The 19,949-nt window shown below is 47.3% G+C and overlaps 1 protein-coding gene across 2 annotated transcripts in view; it reads left to right on the top strand.

Moving 5' to 3' along the window:
* Positions 1–1,419: 1,419 nt before the first annotated feature.
* Positions 1,420–19,949, top strand: part of LOC309880174 (cytochrome P450 2C9-like) — a 41,679-nt gene continuing 23,149 nt past the window's right edge. Inside the window, exons 1-9 of one of the 2 annotated variants that reach the window (XR_014317905.1) lie at positions 1,420–1,636; positions 1,964–2,126; positions 2,621–2,770; positions 3,238–3,398; positions 3,643–3,819; positions 4,345–4,486; positions 4,921–5,108; positions 6,302–6,443; positions 6,962–7,277. Coding sequence is in view for 1 of the 2 variants with exons in the window: in XM_082764742.1 (XP_082620868.1) it covers positions 1,457–1,636; positions 1,964–2,126; positions 2,621–2,770; positions 3,238–3,398; positions 3,643–3,819; positions 4,345–4,486; positions 4,921–5,108; positions 6,302–6,443; positions 6,962–7,143 (1,485 nt within the window). In the remaining variant the exon portion in view is untranslated. Of the gene's footprint in view, positions 1,637–1,963; positions 2,127–2,620; positions 2,771–3,237; positions 3,399–3,642; positions 3,820–4,344; positions 4,487–4,920; positions 5,109–6,301; positions 6,444–6,961; positions 7,492–19,949 lie in introns of those variants that run through there. The other variant, XM_082764742.1, reaches the window with a different exon arrangement.

The following is a 19,949-nucleotide window of genomic DNA, read 5'->3' as shown; positions in this document are numbered from 1 at the left end:
TGACCCCAAATCTTCCTAGGAGAGGTGCTCCAGCCCTCTGATCATCCCTGTGGCTCTCCTCTGGTCCCACTCCAACAGGTCCATGTCTCCCTTGCGCTGGAGCCCCCAGGGCTGGACACAGTACTCCATGGGAGGTGTCATGAGTGCGGAATAGAGAGGGAGAATTGCCTCCCTTGACCTATTGGCCACATTTCCTGAGACAGCCCAGGAGATGACTGGATTTCTGTGCTGCAAGTGTACACTGCCAGCTCACATCGAGATTTTCATACACCAGTACCTGCAAGTCATTCTCCAAAGGGCTGTTCTCATCCTGTTCACCACTCTGGTGTTTGTAATTGCCCCAGCCCAGGCGCAGGACCTTGCACTTGGCCTTGTTGAACTTCCCGAGATTTACATGGGCCCACCTCTCAATGTCAGTGTCCCTCTGGATGGCATCCCTTCCCTCTAGAGTTTCCACTGCACCACTCAGCTGGCATCAGCCACAGACTTGCTGAGGGTGCACCCATCAAACATTAACAAAAGAAGAACTTGTTTTGATGATGCCATGTTCTAGAAGTAGGTTGGGTGGGCATTTTTGTCTTTGCAACTGCAAACTATTTCTCAGTTTGCACTAACCTTTACTCAGTCTCTCACAAGTTCAGCTCTTTCTCAGCCTGGGAACCCATTCCCTAGAAGCCCTCTCAAGTTCTTGATTACTCTCTTCTCTACCTCCTCATCTCCCTCTTTCTCTCCTTTACAAAAGCTTGAAGAGGTCAGAGTCTCAAGGTTCCTTTTCATACGTCTCTCTTCTAGTAGGCCCATTGTGTCTATCACCATGCCGGAGACCTTTCTGCCTGTGCTAGGTGAATATTTTATACCTTCCTCTCTTGTGAGGCCATATCATCCCCTAGGGAGAGAAACTGAGGCACTTGCTTTGCTCACAAGACAACACATCCGTGTGTTCAGCACACTGCCTGCAGTGTGACCTCCCCTGCTAGCACCAGGAAGCCTTCAGGAACAAGCAGGGATGGCTGTCCCCACTGAGAACTAACGCAAACAATGCTGAAGAATGGGAAACCCACACGGCACCGAGGTACGCGGAAGGTGCTCTCATAACAGCAAATTTCTGGAGCACCTCAAGTGGAATGCCCAGCTCATACTATTATCTCTGTAACAATGAAGTTTAAGTGAAACAAATCAAGTCTTACAAGCACATTTTTAACTTAATCTCTGTTGGCCTCTGCAGTTGCTTGAGACAAGGTGTGTTGTTAATGACCAATTAACTTTGGAGAAGTTCAGTCCTGGTTTCGCAACACGGCAGTCTCAAATGATTGACTAGTAACATTGGATAACTCAGCCACGTGATCAAAAACGTGATGTTGACCCAACAGAGCAGAGCACTTCAGTATATAAGCTCAGGCTTGGGCAGCCCGACTTGATTCCTCCTGAGCCTCTCAAGCTCTCCTCCACTTGGAAAATGGAGCTGCTGGGGGCAGCAACTGTTGTTCTCCTGGTTTGTGTTGTTTGCCTGCTCAACTTCGCAAGATGGAAAATCAGGTCTGGAAAGGGGAAGATGCCTCCAGGACCAGCTCCTCTTCCCATCCTAGGGAATCTGCTGCAGGTGAAACCAAAGGACTTAGCCAAAACCCTTGAGAAGGTAAGGACTCTCTTTTTCCCCTCGGTTTCTTCTCGGGGTGAGAAGTGTGTGTGCTCTGTGCATGGGGACAACATGTGGCTATAGCCTGATGACTGCCAACCCCGGAGGAGCAGAAAAGCCATGGGGATCTCAGCTGTCGTCGTCCCCTCTCCCCCACGCTCTCACCCTTGCTTAGGATCTGATGGCTGACTGACATTTGCCATGAGAGGACCAGATTTTAACCCTGTTGGTCTGTGAGGCTGCACTGCCCGCAGAACAATGCAGCAGTGTGGTCACTTTTCAACTCCTCCTCTCTACATGGCCGTGTTCTCTCTTGCATTTTGACAGCTCAGCGAAGAGTATGGGCCAGTTTTCACAGTGCACCTGGGCTCTGATCCAGTGGTGGTGCTGTGTGGACATGACGTGGTAAAAGAAGCCTTGATTGATCGTGGGGATGAGTTTGCTGCCAGAGGAAGGATGCCACTGGGAGACCGGGCTAACGAAGGATTAGGTATGTTCACTGACTGAGCTCCTCCTAAGGCTAAGGGAAGGGCTGAGGACAAGTGTGGCAGGGTATGCATGGGGCATGCCATGCACAAGGACATGAGTGACATGGGGGGGGTCCCACCTGGAGAACGGCAGGCAGGGCAGCCTGCAACTGCTGGCTTCCACCACCCAAAGAGGATTTCTAAGAAATGGGGCTCGATTTATCTCACTGATGCACAGTGGAAAGGCAAGCAGCAGCAGCCTCAGGCTGCAGCACAGGAAGTTCTGTGTGGATGTGAGGGATGAATTGTTCGCAAGGAGGTTGGGGATGTGCTGGAGAAGGCGAAAAGCAGGCAGCTGGACTACGGGACCTCCAGAGGTTGTCTCCAGACCACAGTACTCTGAGATGCTATGTCATTGCTATTTACAGGGTTAGCATTCACTGTCATCATGAGTCTCCATTTATCTTACATCCAGCGCACCAAAGTCAGGTCTTCGCTCTTTCTCCTTCCTCTGCAGGCATTATTTTCAGCAACAACGAGGGGTGGCTACATGTCCGTCGGTTTACTCTCACCACTCTGCGCAACTTTGGGATGGGGAAAAGGAGCATTGAAGAGAGGATCCAAGAGGAAGCCGAGCACTTGCTTGAAGAGCTCAGAAAAACAGAGAGTATAGTCTATTTTTAATATAGTTTATTTAAAAAAAAAAAAAAAGAAAAGAAAAAGAGACTGCATTTAGGGAGCCCACGTCCTTAAGCATAAGCTGTGGAGTCTCCATCCTTAGAGGTATTCAGAAGATGTCTGGACATGGTCCTGGGCAAGTGGTTCTAGAAGGGGCTGGACAAGATGATTTCCAGACGTCTGTCAACCATTTTGTGATTCTGTGAATTGATGTTCCCATGCATTTGGTCTTTGCAACAGCTGCCCCTCGTTACAAAGCAGTTAATAATTCCATGATTATGTGCTGTACTTTTTGAAGAACCCTTCTGTGTCAATAAGGCACTGTGAGTTTCCACTAACCTGTGAGTTTCCACTAACCACCAGAGGTCAGGTTACCCACAGTAGCTGTAGGTTTTTAGGTTTTGCCTTTTTTTGTGATTTCTTTTTTAATGGCTTATAACTTTTCTGAACTCACAGAAATGCCCTTCGACCCAACATTTATGCTGAGCTGCACCGTCTCCAATGTCATATGCTCCGTTATCTTTGGGAAACGATATGACTATAAAGACAAGAAGTTCCTGTCTCTGATGAACAACATGAACAACATCTTTGAGATGCTCAGCTCCCGCTGGGGACAGGTACCTTCAGCAACTATTTCACAGTGGTGACATTCTCCCAGGGGAGCAGGAGGCTTCCCTCCCAATGAAGTCTCACTTCAACCTTCAAACCAGGACCCATCAATGTTCTGCTGCTCAAGAGCAAGAAACACCCTTGCAAATGCAGCTGGTTTTGCCAACTAAGTGCAGCTTCTCCCTAGTCCTAACCACTCTTTTTCTCCACCTCTGGGATTCCTACTAAGACCTCCTCTTTCTTTCCTTCCAGCTATACCAGATGTTCCCAGAGATCCTGGATTACTTCCCTGGCCCACACAACAGAATATTCAAAGAAGTTGATGCTGTAAAAGCCTTTGTAGCAGAGGAAGTGAAGACACACCAAGCCTACCTGGATCCCAGCTCTCCTCAGGATTTCATTGACTGCTTTCTCAGCAAAATGCAGGAGGTAAGGAGAGAGCATACAGTCCCAGCTCATCCCCAAACACCCTTTCCTTTCCTAACTAATACAAATATTGGGATATCCCCTTGTGAGGGCTGAACACAAGCAACTGTCTGTGCAAGTGGAAAGGCACTGACAACACCCCTGATGTTGCCTGTGCTGCAGCTTACAGCTGGTGGTCTGCACCCTCCATGTTCATTACCCACAGCTGCTTGGACACCAAGACCTACAACTGCTTGCACCAAAACACAGGGGCGTTTGCAGGCTGGTCTTGCAGCTGTTGCAATGGAAAGCAGTTGGCACAGCAAGGGCAAGCAGACGGCTATATACCTAACATACAGTGTGCAGTTTCAAAGAAGGCTGCTCTGGGGTCTTGCTTACTGCACAGAGATAGCATTGAAATGTCCTACATGGCTGCCGCACCTTATCAGAGAAATGCAACAGTTCTGGGTGGAAAGCAGGGCCCACGGTGACACAAGAAAGGGCCCTTTTCTCAGTTCAACTAGAGAAATAACCCAGCCTTTTCTCTAGGAAAAAGACAATCCCAACTCCAGCTTCCACTTGAAGAACCTGATAACCACAGCCTTTGACTTGTTCACTGGTGGAACTGAGACGACTAGCACTACCTTAAGATATGGGTTTCTGCTTCTTCTCAAATACCCACAGATACAAGGTACCAGTCTATGATCTCTTCTCCTCTAGCCATTCCCTTGGGCTGGACACAGATCTAATGCTACTGCCTTTTCAACTTCTCTTCTCTCATATTCTACCTAAATGGGCAAAGTCCTTGTATGCTCATACCCCTCAAGGGCCATTACACATCCCTCAGCTTCACTGGCCATCAACAGCAAATGCACCCCCTCATCAGCGAGGGATTTGGCTGTGTCCACATCTTTCTCTCTTGCTACTCCTATTTAGCCAAGTTTGTTATAAGGGCATTGTTTGCACAGGCTGCAGTGGAGTTGCTTTCCAGACTACACCAAAATCAATATAAATGCTCCCATCATTTGCTAGCAAATCCATGAGGTTTGTGGACAGCTTAGGACAAGCTGTTTGGGTGGGTTTGGCTTTATTCACCCATCTTATGGTTTGTGCTTCTCTTGACAGAGAAAGTTCAAGAAGAGATTGACCGGGTCGTAGGACGATCACGAAGACCTTGTGTGGCTGACCGGACCCAGATGCCCTACACAGATGCAGTGGCTCATGAAATCCAGCGCTTTATCACCCTCATCCCCTTGAGCGTCCCTCATGCTGTGACCAAAGACATCTACTTCAGAGAGCATTTCATTCCCAAGGTTAGTGGGCAAGCTCCCTCAAGTCCAGCAACAAGGTGGCAGCATGCTTGCTCTCAGGCTGTCGGTTACACGCCTGAAGCTAGAAATGCTGTGACCTGACCATGTCATCACCTGGGCCTTCATAGAGTTTTCCTCAGATCCACAGGCTGCTGTAGCATACCTGCAATTCCTTGTTGCTGTCCCCTGGGCTGAAACTGGAACAACTAGGTCTGCCCAACACCTCTGCTCACTTGCTCTGTGGGTTGACCTATCAGTAGAAACATGCTGAGCTCACAAATAGAACAGAGCAGTGTCTCCTCACAAAGGCAGCAAAGCTGGGGAACTGCTCACTGCCATCTGGGGGAGCCTGGCATCTCCTTGGAGGCAGAGTCAGTCTGTGATTATTGAGAGTAGAGACCCCAAGGCAAAATGTGATGGACACTGTATTTACATTCAGATGAATGAACAGAACCTGTTTGCCCTGTTCTTACACAATTACTGAGGCAATCCTTGTTGGCCACTCCCAGAGGCAGCCTGATAGGCTAGGGCAGCCCATGGCCTGGTTTGGCCTGGACCACTGCAGTGATGCTCATGTTACTTCCCATCTTCTGAGGGACCACAAACACTGGGGGAACAGCAACATGGGGCCTGTTGGCGTCACGATTTTCATCTGTCACTGTAAAATCAAGACAGCACCCAGGGAACTAGCAGAGTCCAGCTTCTAGCAGAGTGCTCTTTTGTCATCACTTCTGGATCATTTATCCTGTTCCCCAGTCAGGGGCTGCTCAGAAAGTAAGAAGAAAGAGGATGGAGGCAGGAAAAAAATTGTCAGAAGGGAAGAGAGCTACAATCTTGTGTGCTTTTGCTTTTCAGGGCTCACAGAAAAGAAGGAACATTGTACATCTACAAGTTCATTATAGTGAAACACCAAGAAAGAAGAATTAGGTGGGGTGTCCCCAAACAACCAGAGAAAGGAGAGGATAAATGGGCTGAAACAGAAAGGGAACACAGGAGGGGCAGCCAGAACAACTGTCTATGCTGTAACATCTAGCAGGGCCTCCCTAAATGTGCCTCTCCAAAGGGAGAGTCCCCAAAGGGCCGCTGAAGGCTCTGGGAGGATTGCACTAGTCAGCTCAGCCTTAACTTGACAGGCAGTTGGGTTAAGTGACCTTAGTCACCTCCCCTTCACTTCTGCTCTTCTTGTCTTACTGCAGGGCACCACAATCTTCCCCGTCCTCAGTTCTGTGCTGTATAACAGCAAGGAGTTCCCAAACCCACATGAGTTTAATCCTGGACATTTCTTGAACGAGAACGGCACCTTTAGGAAGAGTGAACTCTTCATGCCCTTCTCAGCAGGTAACACACAGGCTTCCTCTCCCAGGAGCTGCTGTCCTCCCCTGGGGGAACCACCCTGCTTTTTCCCATAGCACCTGCTCCCCGTGTGGTCCTGCCACTACTTCCCTGGGGCTCGCTGCTCTCTGTGTACCTACTCTCTGCTGTTCCTTCCCAACCACATCAGCCCTCTCTTTTGGGGGCTTTTTAGAACTCCTACTGGGAGCTGCCACTCTTTCTGGGCACCTTTAAGTAGGCTACTCGCAACCACTCACCTACCAACAGCCCCAGCCCTCCTCTTTCTCACCCACGCTGTGTCACCTCACTCTCTCGACCTCTCCACGTGATGCCTCCTCCCTCCACTCTCCAGGCTTCTCCTGTTCTTCGTTCACACACCCAGTCAGTCACCTCCCTGCTGCTATTTACTAGCTTTATTTACTAGCTGCACCTAGTAAACAAAGCTGCATAGCACGTAGGCCTAGCACAAACTCCAACCCACACAGCAGCACCTGCTCAGCGCTATTTGTTGTCTTTACTTCCAGGGAAGCGAATATGCCCTGGAGAGGGCCTGGCACGCATGGAGATATTCTTGTTCCTGACCACCATCTTGCAGAACTTCACCTTGAAGGCTGTCCTCAAGCCTGAGGAGCTCAGCATAACCCCTACGCTGAGTGGATTAGGAAATGTTCCTCCCTTTTACCAGCTCTGTGCTCTTCCCCGCTGAAGGGCACGAAACCTCTGTGCGGTGTTCCCTAGCCCATCTAGTCTTCTATATCTCTACGCCTCTACTAAATCCAATGACAGGAGTATTGGCTCACCTACACAACACCTCCAGGAAGATAGCTCCCAGAGTCCCAGGCTCTTCAAACCACTGACACTGTGTGTGCTCACTGAGTGCAGAAGTCCCACTGAACAGCCAAATTGCTTACAAACAGGGCTCCTGCGGCTGCCCACGACCTGCAGCACGTGTCCCGCTGAGGGCAGCATGCTCTGCTGATGGACAGTATGGTACGTGTACATTAACAGCCCAATAAAGAAAAATCTATTTATGAGGCCTTGAGCTGCTGCTTTCTTTGGGTTGGGGCAGTCCCCGCAGCCACTGCTCCACTGCAGAGCAGGTCACAGCACCTGTGGCCACGGCGCTGCCAGAAGAGCTGACAGGCAGCATCCCTCCTGGATGACAGCACTCCTCCATTCACAGGCTGAAGCTCTGGCTACTTTCAGTGCTGTGCCCCTTTGGTGGGACCTCTGTCTCCGCCTGGGTGCCCCTCTCATTCCTAGGGTACTCCATGGCCCAGCCTTTCCACAGGCGGGGAGCATCTTCCCTACGGCTCCTCTTTCTTCCCAAAGCATTTTCCAACACAACCCTGCCTGTCACCGTGGCCACCCAGCATCCTCGCATGAATCAAGATGGGGCTGCAGAGGAGACCATTTCTCTGAATGGTGTCTCTTACTGAAATCATAGGAGAATAAGCATTCCTACTTCACCTCCTGGCTGAAATACCTGTTGTAGGGGCACAGAGAAAATAGTGTGAGTGAGACACCACTGTGGGTAAGGATTAGCCGAGAACTAAGGGAAATTGCCATCCCTGGGGCTAAAGTCAGCAGCTGGAACTTCACTCCCTCCAGTTTTCTTGGGCTTATCACTTCACCTCATTTACAGTCTAGTCTCCTTCTGTCAAATGAAAACAAGGGTTCATTCATGTTTTCCCAAGCAGTTGTGAGGAGCTCAAGAACCTGAATGTGGGGATTCCAGCAAACACTCTACTTGTCCACTCTACTGTCACTACAAGGATTTAGATGTTCTTTATTAAAATAAACTAAATTCAGGAGAACAGCAAGACCACCTCTCCCACAGCACTTTGTTACTTCCAAAATGAGGGGAATCTCATTTTGCTTCCATATCTCAGAGGCATAATTCCAAACGGGTTCTTTCGCCATGCAGTCTCTTTGTCCTGTTCTCTAGAATTTCCTGTATGCACAAAGAGAAAACTCTTGTTCATGAAATGCAGCTGTGTAGCCCCTAGTGTCCAGGAAAAGGATTGTGTCTGTTATTTCTGGTTCCAGCCACAATTTGGTGCTTTTCTCTCAGTGAAAGGGAGGATGATTTTCATAAACGTATTCCACCACAGGTGGCTCTCTTCTGGGCTTATTCATCCTTGGGGGCTTTGCCTGTGCTTGGATGTCTGGTCTGAAGTGTTTTTGTTGATCTCCATTTACATAGACGTTTGTCGTCTCCTCCATCATGGTCAGATAAAAGTCCTAGAAGCAAAATATTATTTCTGCAATGGCTGTAACAAAATACTCAGGCTAGAGAGAATACAGTGCATGAGAATTCCTGCCTTCCTTTGGAAATGTTTGGCAGTATTTTGAAGAAAATGTATTTGCTCATATTTCAGGTTCATTCCTCCCTCCATTTTTGCCCATGCAGGATGCAGCTGGAATACCTGTGTACTCTAAAAACAATGGCACTCTATTGCTGGCCCCTCATCTGAGATTGCACCAGACAGACATACAGCTAGAAACAGCAGTAGTGTAGGAGCCACAGGCAAGCATGGGGAGAGAGCTTTCCATGAAGTCTCTATTATTTGTCTAGGGCTACCCTTAAAGCCAGTCCTTTGTTTAGTAACTCACTCGGAAGCCTGTGTGCTACAGTAAGAATCAGTTAACAGATGACTTACATCTGGAGGTCTGGGAGGAGATCGTTCATATTCGTGTTCTTCCTGTATCTCAGGACAGCCACTTCTCTGAAGAGGTGAGCAGAAAGAGTGACAAACACCACCTATCTACAATTCACCAACAACAGTTCAAGAAGTACAGAGCAGGGAAAAAACGTCCTGTTACCAAAGTGCTCAGAACTCAGAACATACTCGGGGCCGAAATAACCACATGGAATAATATCTAACAATCTAAGCTGGACGTCAAAATGATTTTTCATCTGGGACAATTACACGGGCCACTTGATGTGAGCCCATGGGAATTACCTTGTAGCAGTGAACCCTTGATGCCCAAGAATCGCCTTCACTACATCATCCTAAACCCACCTGGTCCCCTTTAATATAGGGGAAAACACTCACTAGCACAATTACACACAGAGAAAACAAAACAAATCAAAAAAACTTCAACCAACAACAACAACATGGAAATCACCTCCCTCGGTACTGTTACAGGTTTTGTTCTGAAGTAAGAAAACAATGAGCCATGCAAGCCCTAGAGCTGGTTAAAACACCTAGAAAAGTGGTAGGGGGAGGAAAGGGCCATAGAACCATCAGTGTTTGGCTGCCACAATGCTTCCTGATTTTCCTCTTCCGTGGACACATGAATGCTTTTTCACCCCAGAGGAACAAGGCAGGGTACTACACAACCCCCTCGCTCTACCCCACCAATGGGGAGGTGGGCATTTAAACCCACCCCATGGGCTGGAACAGAGGAAAAAGTTGACCACATAGTATGAAACGATGCGGCAGTGTTTGGGGAACTAAATAACACTATTTTGTAGTCAGAGGATTCCTGAACGAATGATTTCCTCTAGCAAATAACAAGAGAAATCCACTGAAGAACAATGATGATAGATTCTTTGGTTACTTCCTGCTAGTTAACGGACCACTTGGCAGTAACTCTCCCATATTTTCACACGAATTTCTCTTTTACCTTTATGATCCTGTAACTCCTAAGCAGAGCAGTGACGGTTTGTGGGTAGGGGTGCCTAGGGGTTCAGTCTTGAACATCCTAAGAGCTGCAGAAGGTACTGAACCAGAACTCTGATGTAGAGGACTAGGCTCACAAGTGGCAAGGCATCCAGGAGATGGAAGGTATTTACCTGCTTCCAGCTGAAGTTTGACCACTGGAGAACACAGACCACTGCCAAGATGACTGCAAGGACCAAGGCCAGGAAGCTGGGTATCCCTGCAGCTACTCCAATCACCCAGGGCTGGTACTAACTCACAAAGAAAGAGAATCAGGTCAAATGCATGCATGGTGATCCTTTAATGCTGTGCTCAGTAGCAGAGTGTGGGGCTAGCATGCAACAAGGATAGCCAATGTGAGAGACAAAACTGCAGCCCTGGGCCACAACAGAGGCATCTAGCCCAGCTGCACCACACATGGGAATGGACAAAGGTAGCAAAGATTTGATTTTAGAGGGAAAATGCTCCATGAAAACAATCTCATTAAATAACAAAGCAAAGTCTTACCCCATAACAATCTGCTTGGACAGCTGTGTTTCCTATTGTAGTTGCAGAAGTCTAGAAATAAGATGGTTAAAGAACATTGCGAAAATATATTTCATATAAAGCTAACATGGACAGAGGCTAAGCAAGCAGTTGCAAGACTTCAATAACAGCCCATGGTAGGTTACACACTGAGAACTCGGCTGCACCCTGAGGCTGTGGCCTGTGAGAGCCAGTCATAAGCAAGAACCCAGACTTTGGTCCTTCCAGCAATGGCTCTGCCTGGAAGGAATACATGTTCTTCCTCAGAAAGGGGCTTAGGGCTGGAAAAAAAAAAAGCGTACGCAGGAAATAAGCACAAATATATGCCGGAGAAAGCTGGACTCTGAAGGGGAAGCAGCAAAAAGGATAGCAGGAAGCCCCAAGAAATGATGTGCTTTTGCAACAGGCTGCTCTCTGTCCCTGCCACATCATCTGCCTGCTTGGCCTTCCCTCGAGCATCAGTCAGTGGAGGGTGCTGCACACTCTGCCTGGGTTCACAGAAGCAATGCGTGTAGTGCAGGGCCCTGAAAACTGCGTGTAACCCAAAACAAAACCCTCTGGATTTTTCTAGCCATTGAAAAATGTCCCACCCAGCTCCTAAGGCAGCTGAGGCCCCACGACAAAAAAGCCTATCACACAGTGATGGTGGCAAGCGCATCGCTTGTTATTCCCTTGCCCAGACTGACCCACCGCCTGCAGCTGACAGCTCATGCAGTAAAATACTGCAAACTTACTGGATTTGCCCATTTCTAAATAAACGAGAAAACAGGCACAAATGCAGGACTGGGGGTTCTGTAAGCATCTCACCTGCCCTTATTGCTACAATATAACGTCAGTGGCGTTAGGACAGTATGTCAGAGAAGATCCCCAGCAGCCGCCCACCCAGAACAGCACCTCCTTCTCTTCCAGAACTTCCCCAGCTCCTATATGTACCACAGTGCTGAGTAGGCAATAGATCTTCATCCTATGCAGTGTACTTACTGTTGTGTTGTAAAAGGCTTTGGAAAATGTTGTTGTCTGCAGAGAAATAACAAAAATACAAATAGAAAATAAAAAACGGAATTGAGTATCAGGTGCCCTGACCATCTGTGGGAGTGGGCAGGGATATTTCTGAAGTGACTGGAGGTGACGGCATGAGAATATACCGATCTGATCTGAATATTAAGTTGTGATAGTTATTCCAGAGAAAACAAAGAGCATGTCGTACTACTTAAGAAAGCAATACAAATAAATAAACTTGAACCGGTTTACTGGAATTGCTTACGCCATGCAGAGCCTCCTCTGAGTAGTCGGGGATTATCGCGCAAGGAGCTCACCCTGGCAGCTAGCTCCCAGTGAGGGAGGACAAGGCTCTTTGTCCCCACAGTGGCTGGGGAGCTACAGGAAAGTGGCAGCTGGTAAGACAGCAAGCACCTCCACCTGCAGCCTCTGAGCCCCAGACCAGCTGCAGTTCCTGCTCTTGTTGATTCAACAGACAGATGAAAAAAGACATTAACTCCTTCCTGACTAAATTGTTTCCACAGGCAGAACAACAGCTGTTTGGTGATGTTTTGCTGCCTGGGGCAGCTGGGATACAGACACTACCATTCTAGGAGGAATGCAGAAAGAGGCTTGGAGAAAGTTAAAAGCTGCTCTCAATCTCTCTTGCTGGTGTAGCTGTACTGTTGGAAGCAGTACTGCGTCCATTAGATGGTGAGCTCTGTGGGCAGCTGAGGCCGCCTGTAGGGACGGGTGCTACTGACAGTGCTGGGAAGGGAAGCTTAGCTTTGAGGCTGGCAATGAGGGCAAGCAGTGCAGAAGCCTCTCCCTCCTCTTCTTTAATCCACAGGAAGCAACTCTGTTAAGACAGGTAGGTTCAATGTTATTACTGAACCCTGGTCAGCACCAGAAACACACAGGAATTAAATAAAAAGGAGCGAAAGAGCAAATCTGCAGAGATCTCCCCTGGAACTGATGTGGAAGGTGACAGGAGAAGACTGAAAGGGAGCTTCACTTTGCATCCACCAAAAGCCAGTAGGGAGGGAGCTGGCAGAAAGCTGCCCTTTTTCTGCCTGCAGGAAGTTCTGCTGCCATGCCCTGAGTTGGGCATGGTTATTTCAGATCAGGGAGGTCAAAGCGTGCCAATAAAAGTCTGGATTGCAGTTTATGGAGAAGGAAGGCTCGAACGCAAGCAAGCTGAGAGAGATTTGGCTCTTCAGTCTCAGCCCAGTCTAAGGCCTGTGGTCTAGGAGCACGACACATCACCGGGCGTGAAGGATCATAATGCTCATTGAAAGGTCCAGAACTGATCCTCCCACTACAGACTGCAGCTGGAGGCATGTTCAGAACCGTGGCCTTTACAGGCAGGCCGTGGACATTGAACTGGAAGCATAACCTTTCAACAGCTTGTCGTAGGGACTGCAGATGTTGGGAAATGCCTCTGAGCAGACACAGTTAACAACTGGTCACCAAATGAGAAGGATTGATTTCTTTCTAACTCCCCAGAGGCCCAGGTACCGCTGCACCCAGGCTGCCAGCTGGGAATGAAATACAACAGAGATGTTCTCACCTGAACTTCCTATTGTGCATTCTTTGAGCTTCCTCACTGACACATGCCTTTCTGAACAGCTGACCTGTTAATGTTTGAGCTTGGATATTTATCTTCTCTGAAGCTGTACATTTATTTTATTTCCTTCTTCTCGGTTAAAGACCGTACACTTAATGGACTTCGTGATTATTTCCAGGACTGTGCATATGCAGGTTAAATGAAAGTCCGAAGAGAAGGAGCCACATAAAATGTGTTGTTTACCTCTGTTCACCTCTCTGTGCTCAAGGTATTTGTGAAACTAGATCTGTGTGTGCCGTTGACTGTTAACAAAATCAAGTTGCCAGCTAGCAACAGGTCTATTTGTTCCTTGCAATAACATGACTGGAAGCCCTTGATTTGAGTAGAAATGCTTTTCCTAGCTTATTTAATCATAGTTTCAGACCAGGGGTAAAGACTTAATCCCTTAACACTTGAGGACAGAAAGTATAAAGTAAGCCCTTATTTAAAGGAAAAGCCTGGTTCTGCACTGGAGCAAGACACAGAACTAGCCCGTTTCTCTCAAGTGTACAAGAGCTTAAAGCAATTGTCTCAAGTCAGTTGCAAAAAAAATAAATTACGGAAATTTGTACACTACCCATTGTGAGAGAAAGGATCTTTGCATGTAAATTACTATTGACTTCCAATGTATCAATACTTCTAGTTGTCCCAGCTGAAAATCCTGATCTGCCTGCTCTGACATTTCAAAACTTAAAGTGAGCATAATTCAACATAGTGGTTGCAGACAAATGACTGCAGTGCCCCTGCTTTTGTTTGCCGATTGCCCAGATTACTCTAGCATGATGTTTACAGGGCTCTGAGTGTCAGTGACCTGACGTGAGTTGGGTAGATTTCCATGCAGCATTAACTACAGGAGCTACTGTCTGCCGAGGGCACATCCTGGGCAAGAGAAAGCTTTATACTGCAGTTTAGCTTAAAAAAGAAAACAACACAACCATGCTTCCACTTTGCCCCAACTGCCCAATACCAGGTGACACCTCCAGGACAGAAAAGCTGAGATAGACACTAAAACCCAGTCAGGTGTCAGAAAGCATTGGTTGCACTACAGGGAAACGCAGAGAGAGCAGAAGGGCCAGCTCGACTGACTTGGTTGGGACAGAAAACAGGAGGGCTGAATGCTCCCAGGGAGCATTCCACCAAACACCTGAGTGTTCCAATGGCCTCACTTCTCTTGCCCTGACCGCTCCCCTGAGTTCATCCATCAACCGAGAGAGACAGCACGGCTCCCACTCACCATTTTGCTCTTCTCCCTGAGAAATCCCTGCACGCGCTAACAGCTGACCGTCCGGCTCCAGGTTAGCACTCCTTTTAAGATACGCTTCTCTTCCTGCTAAAAAACAAACTGCAGACCTGTAAAGAGGAAGAGACGATGGCATTTCTGTCAGGGTGAGTCAAGTAACCTGGCTGGATCCCAGCACACCTGGTAAAGCAGCTCCTCTGCCGGGGGCAGAGTCTGGCTAGCACGTGGAAAGCTGAGCTTCAGGGCACTGAGGACTCCACCTCCTTTTTATCTGCCTTATGGCAAGCAAAAGTGCTCCTGGCTCAGATGATGTGTTTAATTCGTACCAGAGCCCAGCCTGAGGGGAATCCTACTTTTATTCTCTAAGGCTAACACCTTGTCTGACAGAGCACGCTTACTGGGAATGCCAGGACAAAGTGGAGGATTTCGGCCAGCTTGTTTCATGCCTGATGCTGAGACCAACGGCTCTCTGCTGTGGACAACCTTCTCTGTCTCCACTGTGATGTACCACTGAATTCATGCTTTTAGAGGATGAAGCATCTCCTGGCAGACAACAGGTATTCCCTTCAGCATCTCACACATGGTGACTGGACGGTTCTTGGGCACTTTCTGGAAAATTAAGTCCCGTCTCTTAAAATGAGGCTTGGCCATTTCCCACAGCACTGGTAGCTGGCAATCAGAGTGGAAAGAGAAATTAAAGGACAATGCTATTTGAACCACAGTGAATATATATATAAGCCTGTGAAAGGTCCCCGCACGTACAACAGATAGATCATGCACACAGTGAGAACATACCTTGCTGCAACTGCAGATGTCAGTGTTTCTCCATGAGCTGCTGCATTGGTTCATATTCCGTCTTCTATTTTACCTCCCATTCCCCACTGGCTTCCCTTGGTCTGCATCGTTTCCAATGCTTCAACATCACTTTAGCCCATAACTGGCTATGTGACTGAAGGCTTCCTGGCCCCTTATTTTGGAACTCATTTTGGAGTCTTTGGGACCTGCTGCTGAAGGCTCTACCCTGTAGAGCACTATATGAGCTTTCTCTTTTGAAACCTACTTTTTGGACTAATTTCCACATCCACATTTATCACTGTAGATCTACATCCCAGGTCACTAAAGGATCAGCACAGAACACAAGACAATGATGTAGCCTTTGGCTGACCAAGTGTCACTGCCTAAGTGTCCTTCTGATTCCCAAAACCAAGATCAAGCGAAGGCTCAAGCAAAAGTTACTTTCTGCAGACAGGAAATCCCACCCGCTATTAGCTGCGGACACAACCAACAGTCAGCAGAAACAAGAAACGTATTAAGAAATTCTCTCCCCTTGACGACGTGGTAAATGCATGCATACAACAGAACATGCAACTGAATCCAGTCTTTAATGAATGCAGAGACTCATTCTGCACATGTACATTTTGATTGCCCCCACACCCTCCCACTCCCTCCCCCTCTAAAAAAAATTATTTTAGTTAGTGAAAGGTAAAACCACATGAAGACCAGAATATGTATATACACCTTAAAGGGTCTCACTTTTTTTTTCTTAAGGAACTTTCACATGTTTAGAATTATTGACTGTTAAGCCCAGTCAGTACAGCAGAAATACTCCACACAGATCATTGGTTGAAACGTACAGTACAACAGTTGTGAGTACACTGTCACAAGAGACACCTGCTTGAATGGTAACAAATGCAGCAGATCCATCAAACCCTATTGCAACAAACCAGAGCATTGAATACAGTCTGAGAAAGATGAGAAAATATCGCAACAGAGAGCACAGATGTTGAAGTACACAGGAAGCTTCTACAGTAACTTCTCTCCAGAATCATTACTCCCATTAGAGAGCCAGGAAATCTGAACTGCTGCTTGCCACTTGGAACTTTCCTTCTGCTTCACAGGGACTGGCGTCAGGCTTTTATTTCCAGACCTGAGTCACCGCACTTTTGCTTGAATGGGGGCAAGGAAGAGACCCCAGCTAGCAGACCTCACTTTCCCAGACCTCTATGGACAAACAGCTTGAGACAAAAGGCCTTCCCTGTAAAAAGGCCACACAAAATGAAAACAGAAACAAAACAGAGCTAGAAAAACAAACAGAAATAACATGGTTTTATGCAGTCTGCAGTAAAGCTATAGTCAATGGATCAGTATTGGTCACATGACAATTAAGGCTTTGACTACTGGTCTTCTACATGCACATTTTATATACATACAACCATGTGTGTGTATAAATTTTATTTTTCTTGTTCTAAGCAAGAAAATATTTTCATGCATTTGCTTCCCATAGTATTCACAATACTTGGATCGCATTCTGTTCAAGGACTTCTGGAGAGGGATGGGTCAATTTATTATCCATCTGGAAAAGGCCTCATCTCCAGAAAGGTCATTTGTGCCTGACAGTGGCGCTGGCCCCCCACTTCAGTCATACACCCAAGCAGAAGGTGTCACCCCAGAGCCTGACAGTACATTGGTTATGTAAACATAGTAATCCTTGGATTATAAATACTTTATTAAAGCTAACATACCTCAGCTTTTAGCTCATAATTGCCCATGAGTGCCTTAATGAAATATTCCTAATAAAATCTTTTTTTTCTCCCATAACAGTTCAATTACAGTGCTTCCCCACAAAGCGCATTTTTCCCTACTTTTTACCAAAGAAGTGCCAAGCTATCTGTTAATTATGCAAGTCCATGCTGCAGTAGCTTCCACATATATAATTAACTGCAACACAGAGCACATCTCAGACTTACAGCTCAAAGTGCTTAATTCATCATCTCGCACGCATGCCCGGGCTGTAGGACTGCTATGAAACTAATAGACCGGGTCATGGGCTAGCAAAGAACGGAGAAGCAGCAGAAATCAGCAGAGCTCTTCCATTCCTCATCCTGTGCCTGCAGCATGCACATATTTGACAGGTTCCCAGAGTTCACCAGAACTGACCTGCAGCATGGCCTGTGTTCCTCTGCCTCAGGAACAACCAGTGACACTATGCTAAGATATTCTGTCCAATTCTGACTCAGTGTGTCCTTCTGTGCGATGCTCTGGCTAGCTGATGTCACAGAGCACCCCTAGGTAGCTGTGGAGAGCTCTGGGGAGAGCAACTCAGACAGCTATGAAAAGGAAGGGCTCACAAAAAAAGTGGTACTAAGGAACAACAGGAGTGTGGAATGGAAGCAGCATAAAGAAGACTGGGAAAGCAAACACGGGTGGAGTGAGGAGAGAGTTCTTATTTAAAATAAGGCCTGGACTGCTGCCACAGCCCTCTGAGCTGCCTTGCCTGGTAGTGTAATGGGAGCAGGCTGCCAGCATTCCAGTTCCTAAGCTTTGCCACCATCACACATTCATGCCTTGCCTCCTACAGAAGCACTGCCCTGTCAGCCACAGCATTTCATTTGGCCACTGCCTGGAAGTACGCCCATTCAACACATACTGTGACAATTACTGCAGATCAGGCACGGGGCACTTCTTGTTCATTGTGGTCCAAGTAGCTAGCAGCCCTAAAGAGACCGTCCCCATACCGTTTCCTACCTCTCAAGCCACGATAACCAAGACAATAAATGGATGGGATAGGAGGAGCCATGGAATTTGGAGTCCTGGCCGTCTGGTCGTTCACTTATTGCACAGAGTACTTTGTAGGGGAGAGTGGGTGCTCCCCAAGGTCCTTTGAGAAAATCCTACCGGGTGGCTGTCCTCATCATCTGCTCCAGGAAATGCATTCACACAGCTCATGTACAGGATGCTTAGAAAATGTCACCTAGAGACAGGATATTCAAGAGACCGAGACTTCTCTCAGCTCAAGCTCAGTCTTCACTCAACCCCATGGGAAGCTGTGCAAAATACAATGATTATGCCCTGACAGATATGATTAGAAGACAATTTTTGGTCCTGGGTATGTTAACAAGAGAGGGTCAAGCTAATGATTTCAGAGGCAAACTTTTGTGACTGGATTTAGTTTTAGTTACAGAAAATGCTGTACACTGCTTTAGGCCAGGTGCACAGAAGCTTAAAAAAAGACAAAGATCACAGTTAAATGTCTCAATCTTCAGATGGGGAATGTCTGAAAGGAGCAGTCACATTACTTTCTCATATGCAGTGCATCCTGAAATTTGGTACTTATGTATCGGGCGTGAAAGCCTTTCTTGTTAATGGTGTCATCTGTGTGAAATCGAATCATGATGGAATCCCCTGCAGAGTAGATTTCTTCCAGAGGCTGCAGAAAAGGAAGACCAAAACAAAAAACAAAAAAAAGAGAGAGAGAACATAGATTGGTCAAGTTTGCATGCTAAATAACTGCATTACGATACCAGAGTTCAAGCTCACAGTGAAGACAGACTGGCCAGAAAACACAAATACTGAGAACTCAGTACCTCCTGCCCTGCCCGCTTTCCTGAGCATATACCCTTGCTCTTTGCATGCATGCCTTTTAACATGTGACGACTGATGCCAGTCCATTCTACAATCCCAGTTCTTCCGGTTGGTTTTGGTAGGTCACATTCACAGGACTCCCTTGACATTCTTGTTCCAGCCTTCTGAGTATGCTCTAATTTGTCCTAATCTTTTCAGGAAATGACACAATGCAAAGTGGACCCTGTAGGCAGCTGAGGCCCTTCCAGGGTCGATTAGCAGCAAAATAACTTAGCCATATATCTTACAAGCAAAACTGGCTATTTCCCTCACTGTTGTGTCCTGCAATAGCCTCCCCATGCTTCTCTGCAGGACTGATGCTTTCCCCACCACTCTGTTTGACAGCATGCAGGTAGGTGATTACTGCCCCCCTGTCCTGAACTTCTACGCACCAATCTGCTATGCCTTTGCTTGTTTTCCAGACCATTTCCCCAGTTTGCACAGGCTGGTGTGACACATGGGCTGCCTGATTGTTTCTCTTTAAATTCAATAAGCACATTCTCTGTTTCATCGCTGAAGTCCTAGAGAAACCAAACATGGAACCTCTGGTTTTAAATACCACCCACTGTTGGAGTGAGTGACCCCAATTCCAGAGTCACTTCTGTTAAAGGGGGACACAGATAACAATTTAGGAGACAGGACACCATCCCAGAGTCAAACAGCTCCGCCCTTCACTCTCTCCAGAGCATGACTGCAATGTACCTTGGCTGCAGGCAGGAAGTAACTGAGGATTAAACCAGTCTCTGGAAGTAGTTTCTTACTTTCACACAATGCTTTTGGGGCCAGGCTAGGGCACAGCAATGCAGCAGTCCCATGCTGATTGCACACAGCCCTAGCTTAGCAAGGGAAAGACAGTTGGAAGGGTTTTCAGACCAACTCTGTATAGCAGATAAAATGACTGTAATCTTTACCAGGAGGGGAAGAAGCAAAACACAGACACACAAGGCATTCTCATCACCAATTTGTGACTGCTGACCCTCTCTGAAAAAGGACACGAGTTCCCTTCTGTCCCACCTCCAGCCAGCACTGTGAATTCACCATCACTATGGCTTACCCCTGAACCACAGAAGCGTCCCAGGCAGGGTGCAGTGCTG

This window comes from Aythya marila (genome assembly GCF_965140915.1).
Source record: "Aythya marila genome assembly, chromosome: 7".
In the NCBI taxonomy this organism is placed as follows: Eukaryota; Metazoa; Chordata; class Aves; order Anseriformes; family Anatidae; genus Aythya; species Aythya marila.
This window is presented reverse-complemented; position numbering and strand designations above follow the sequence as displayed.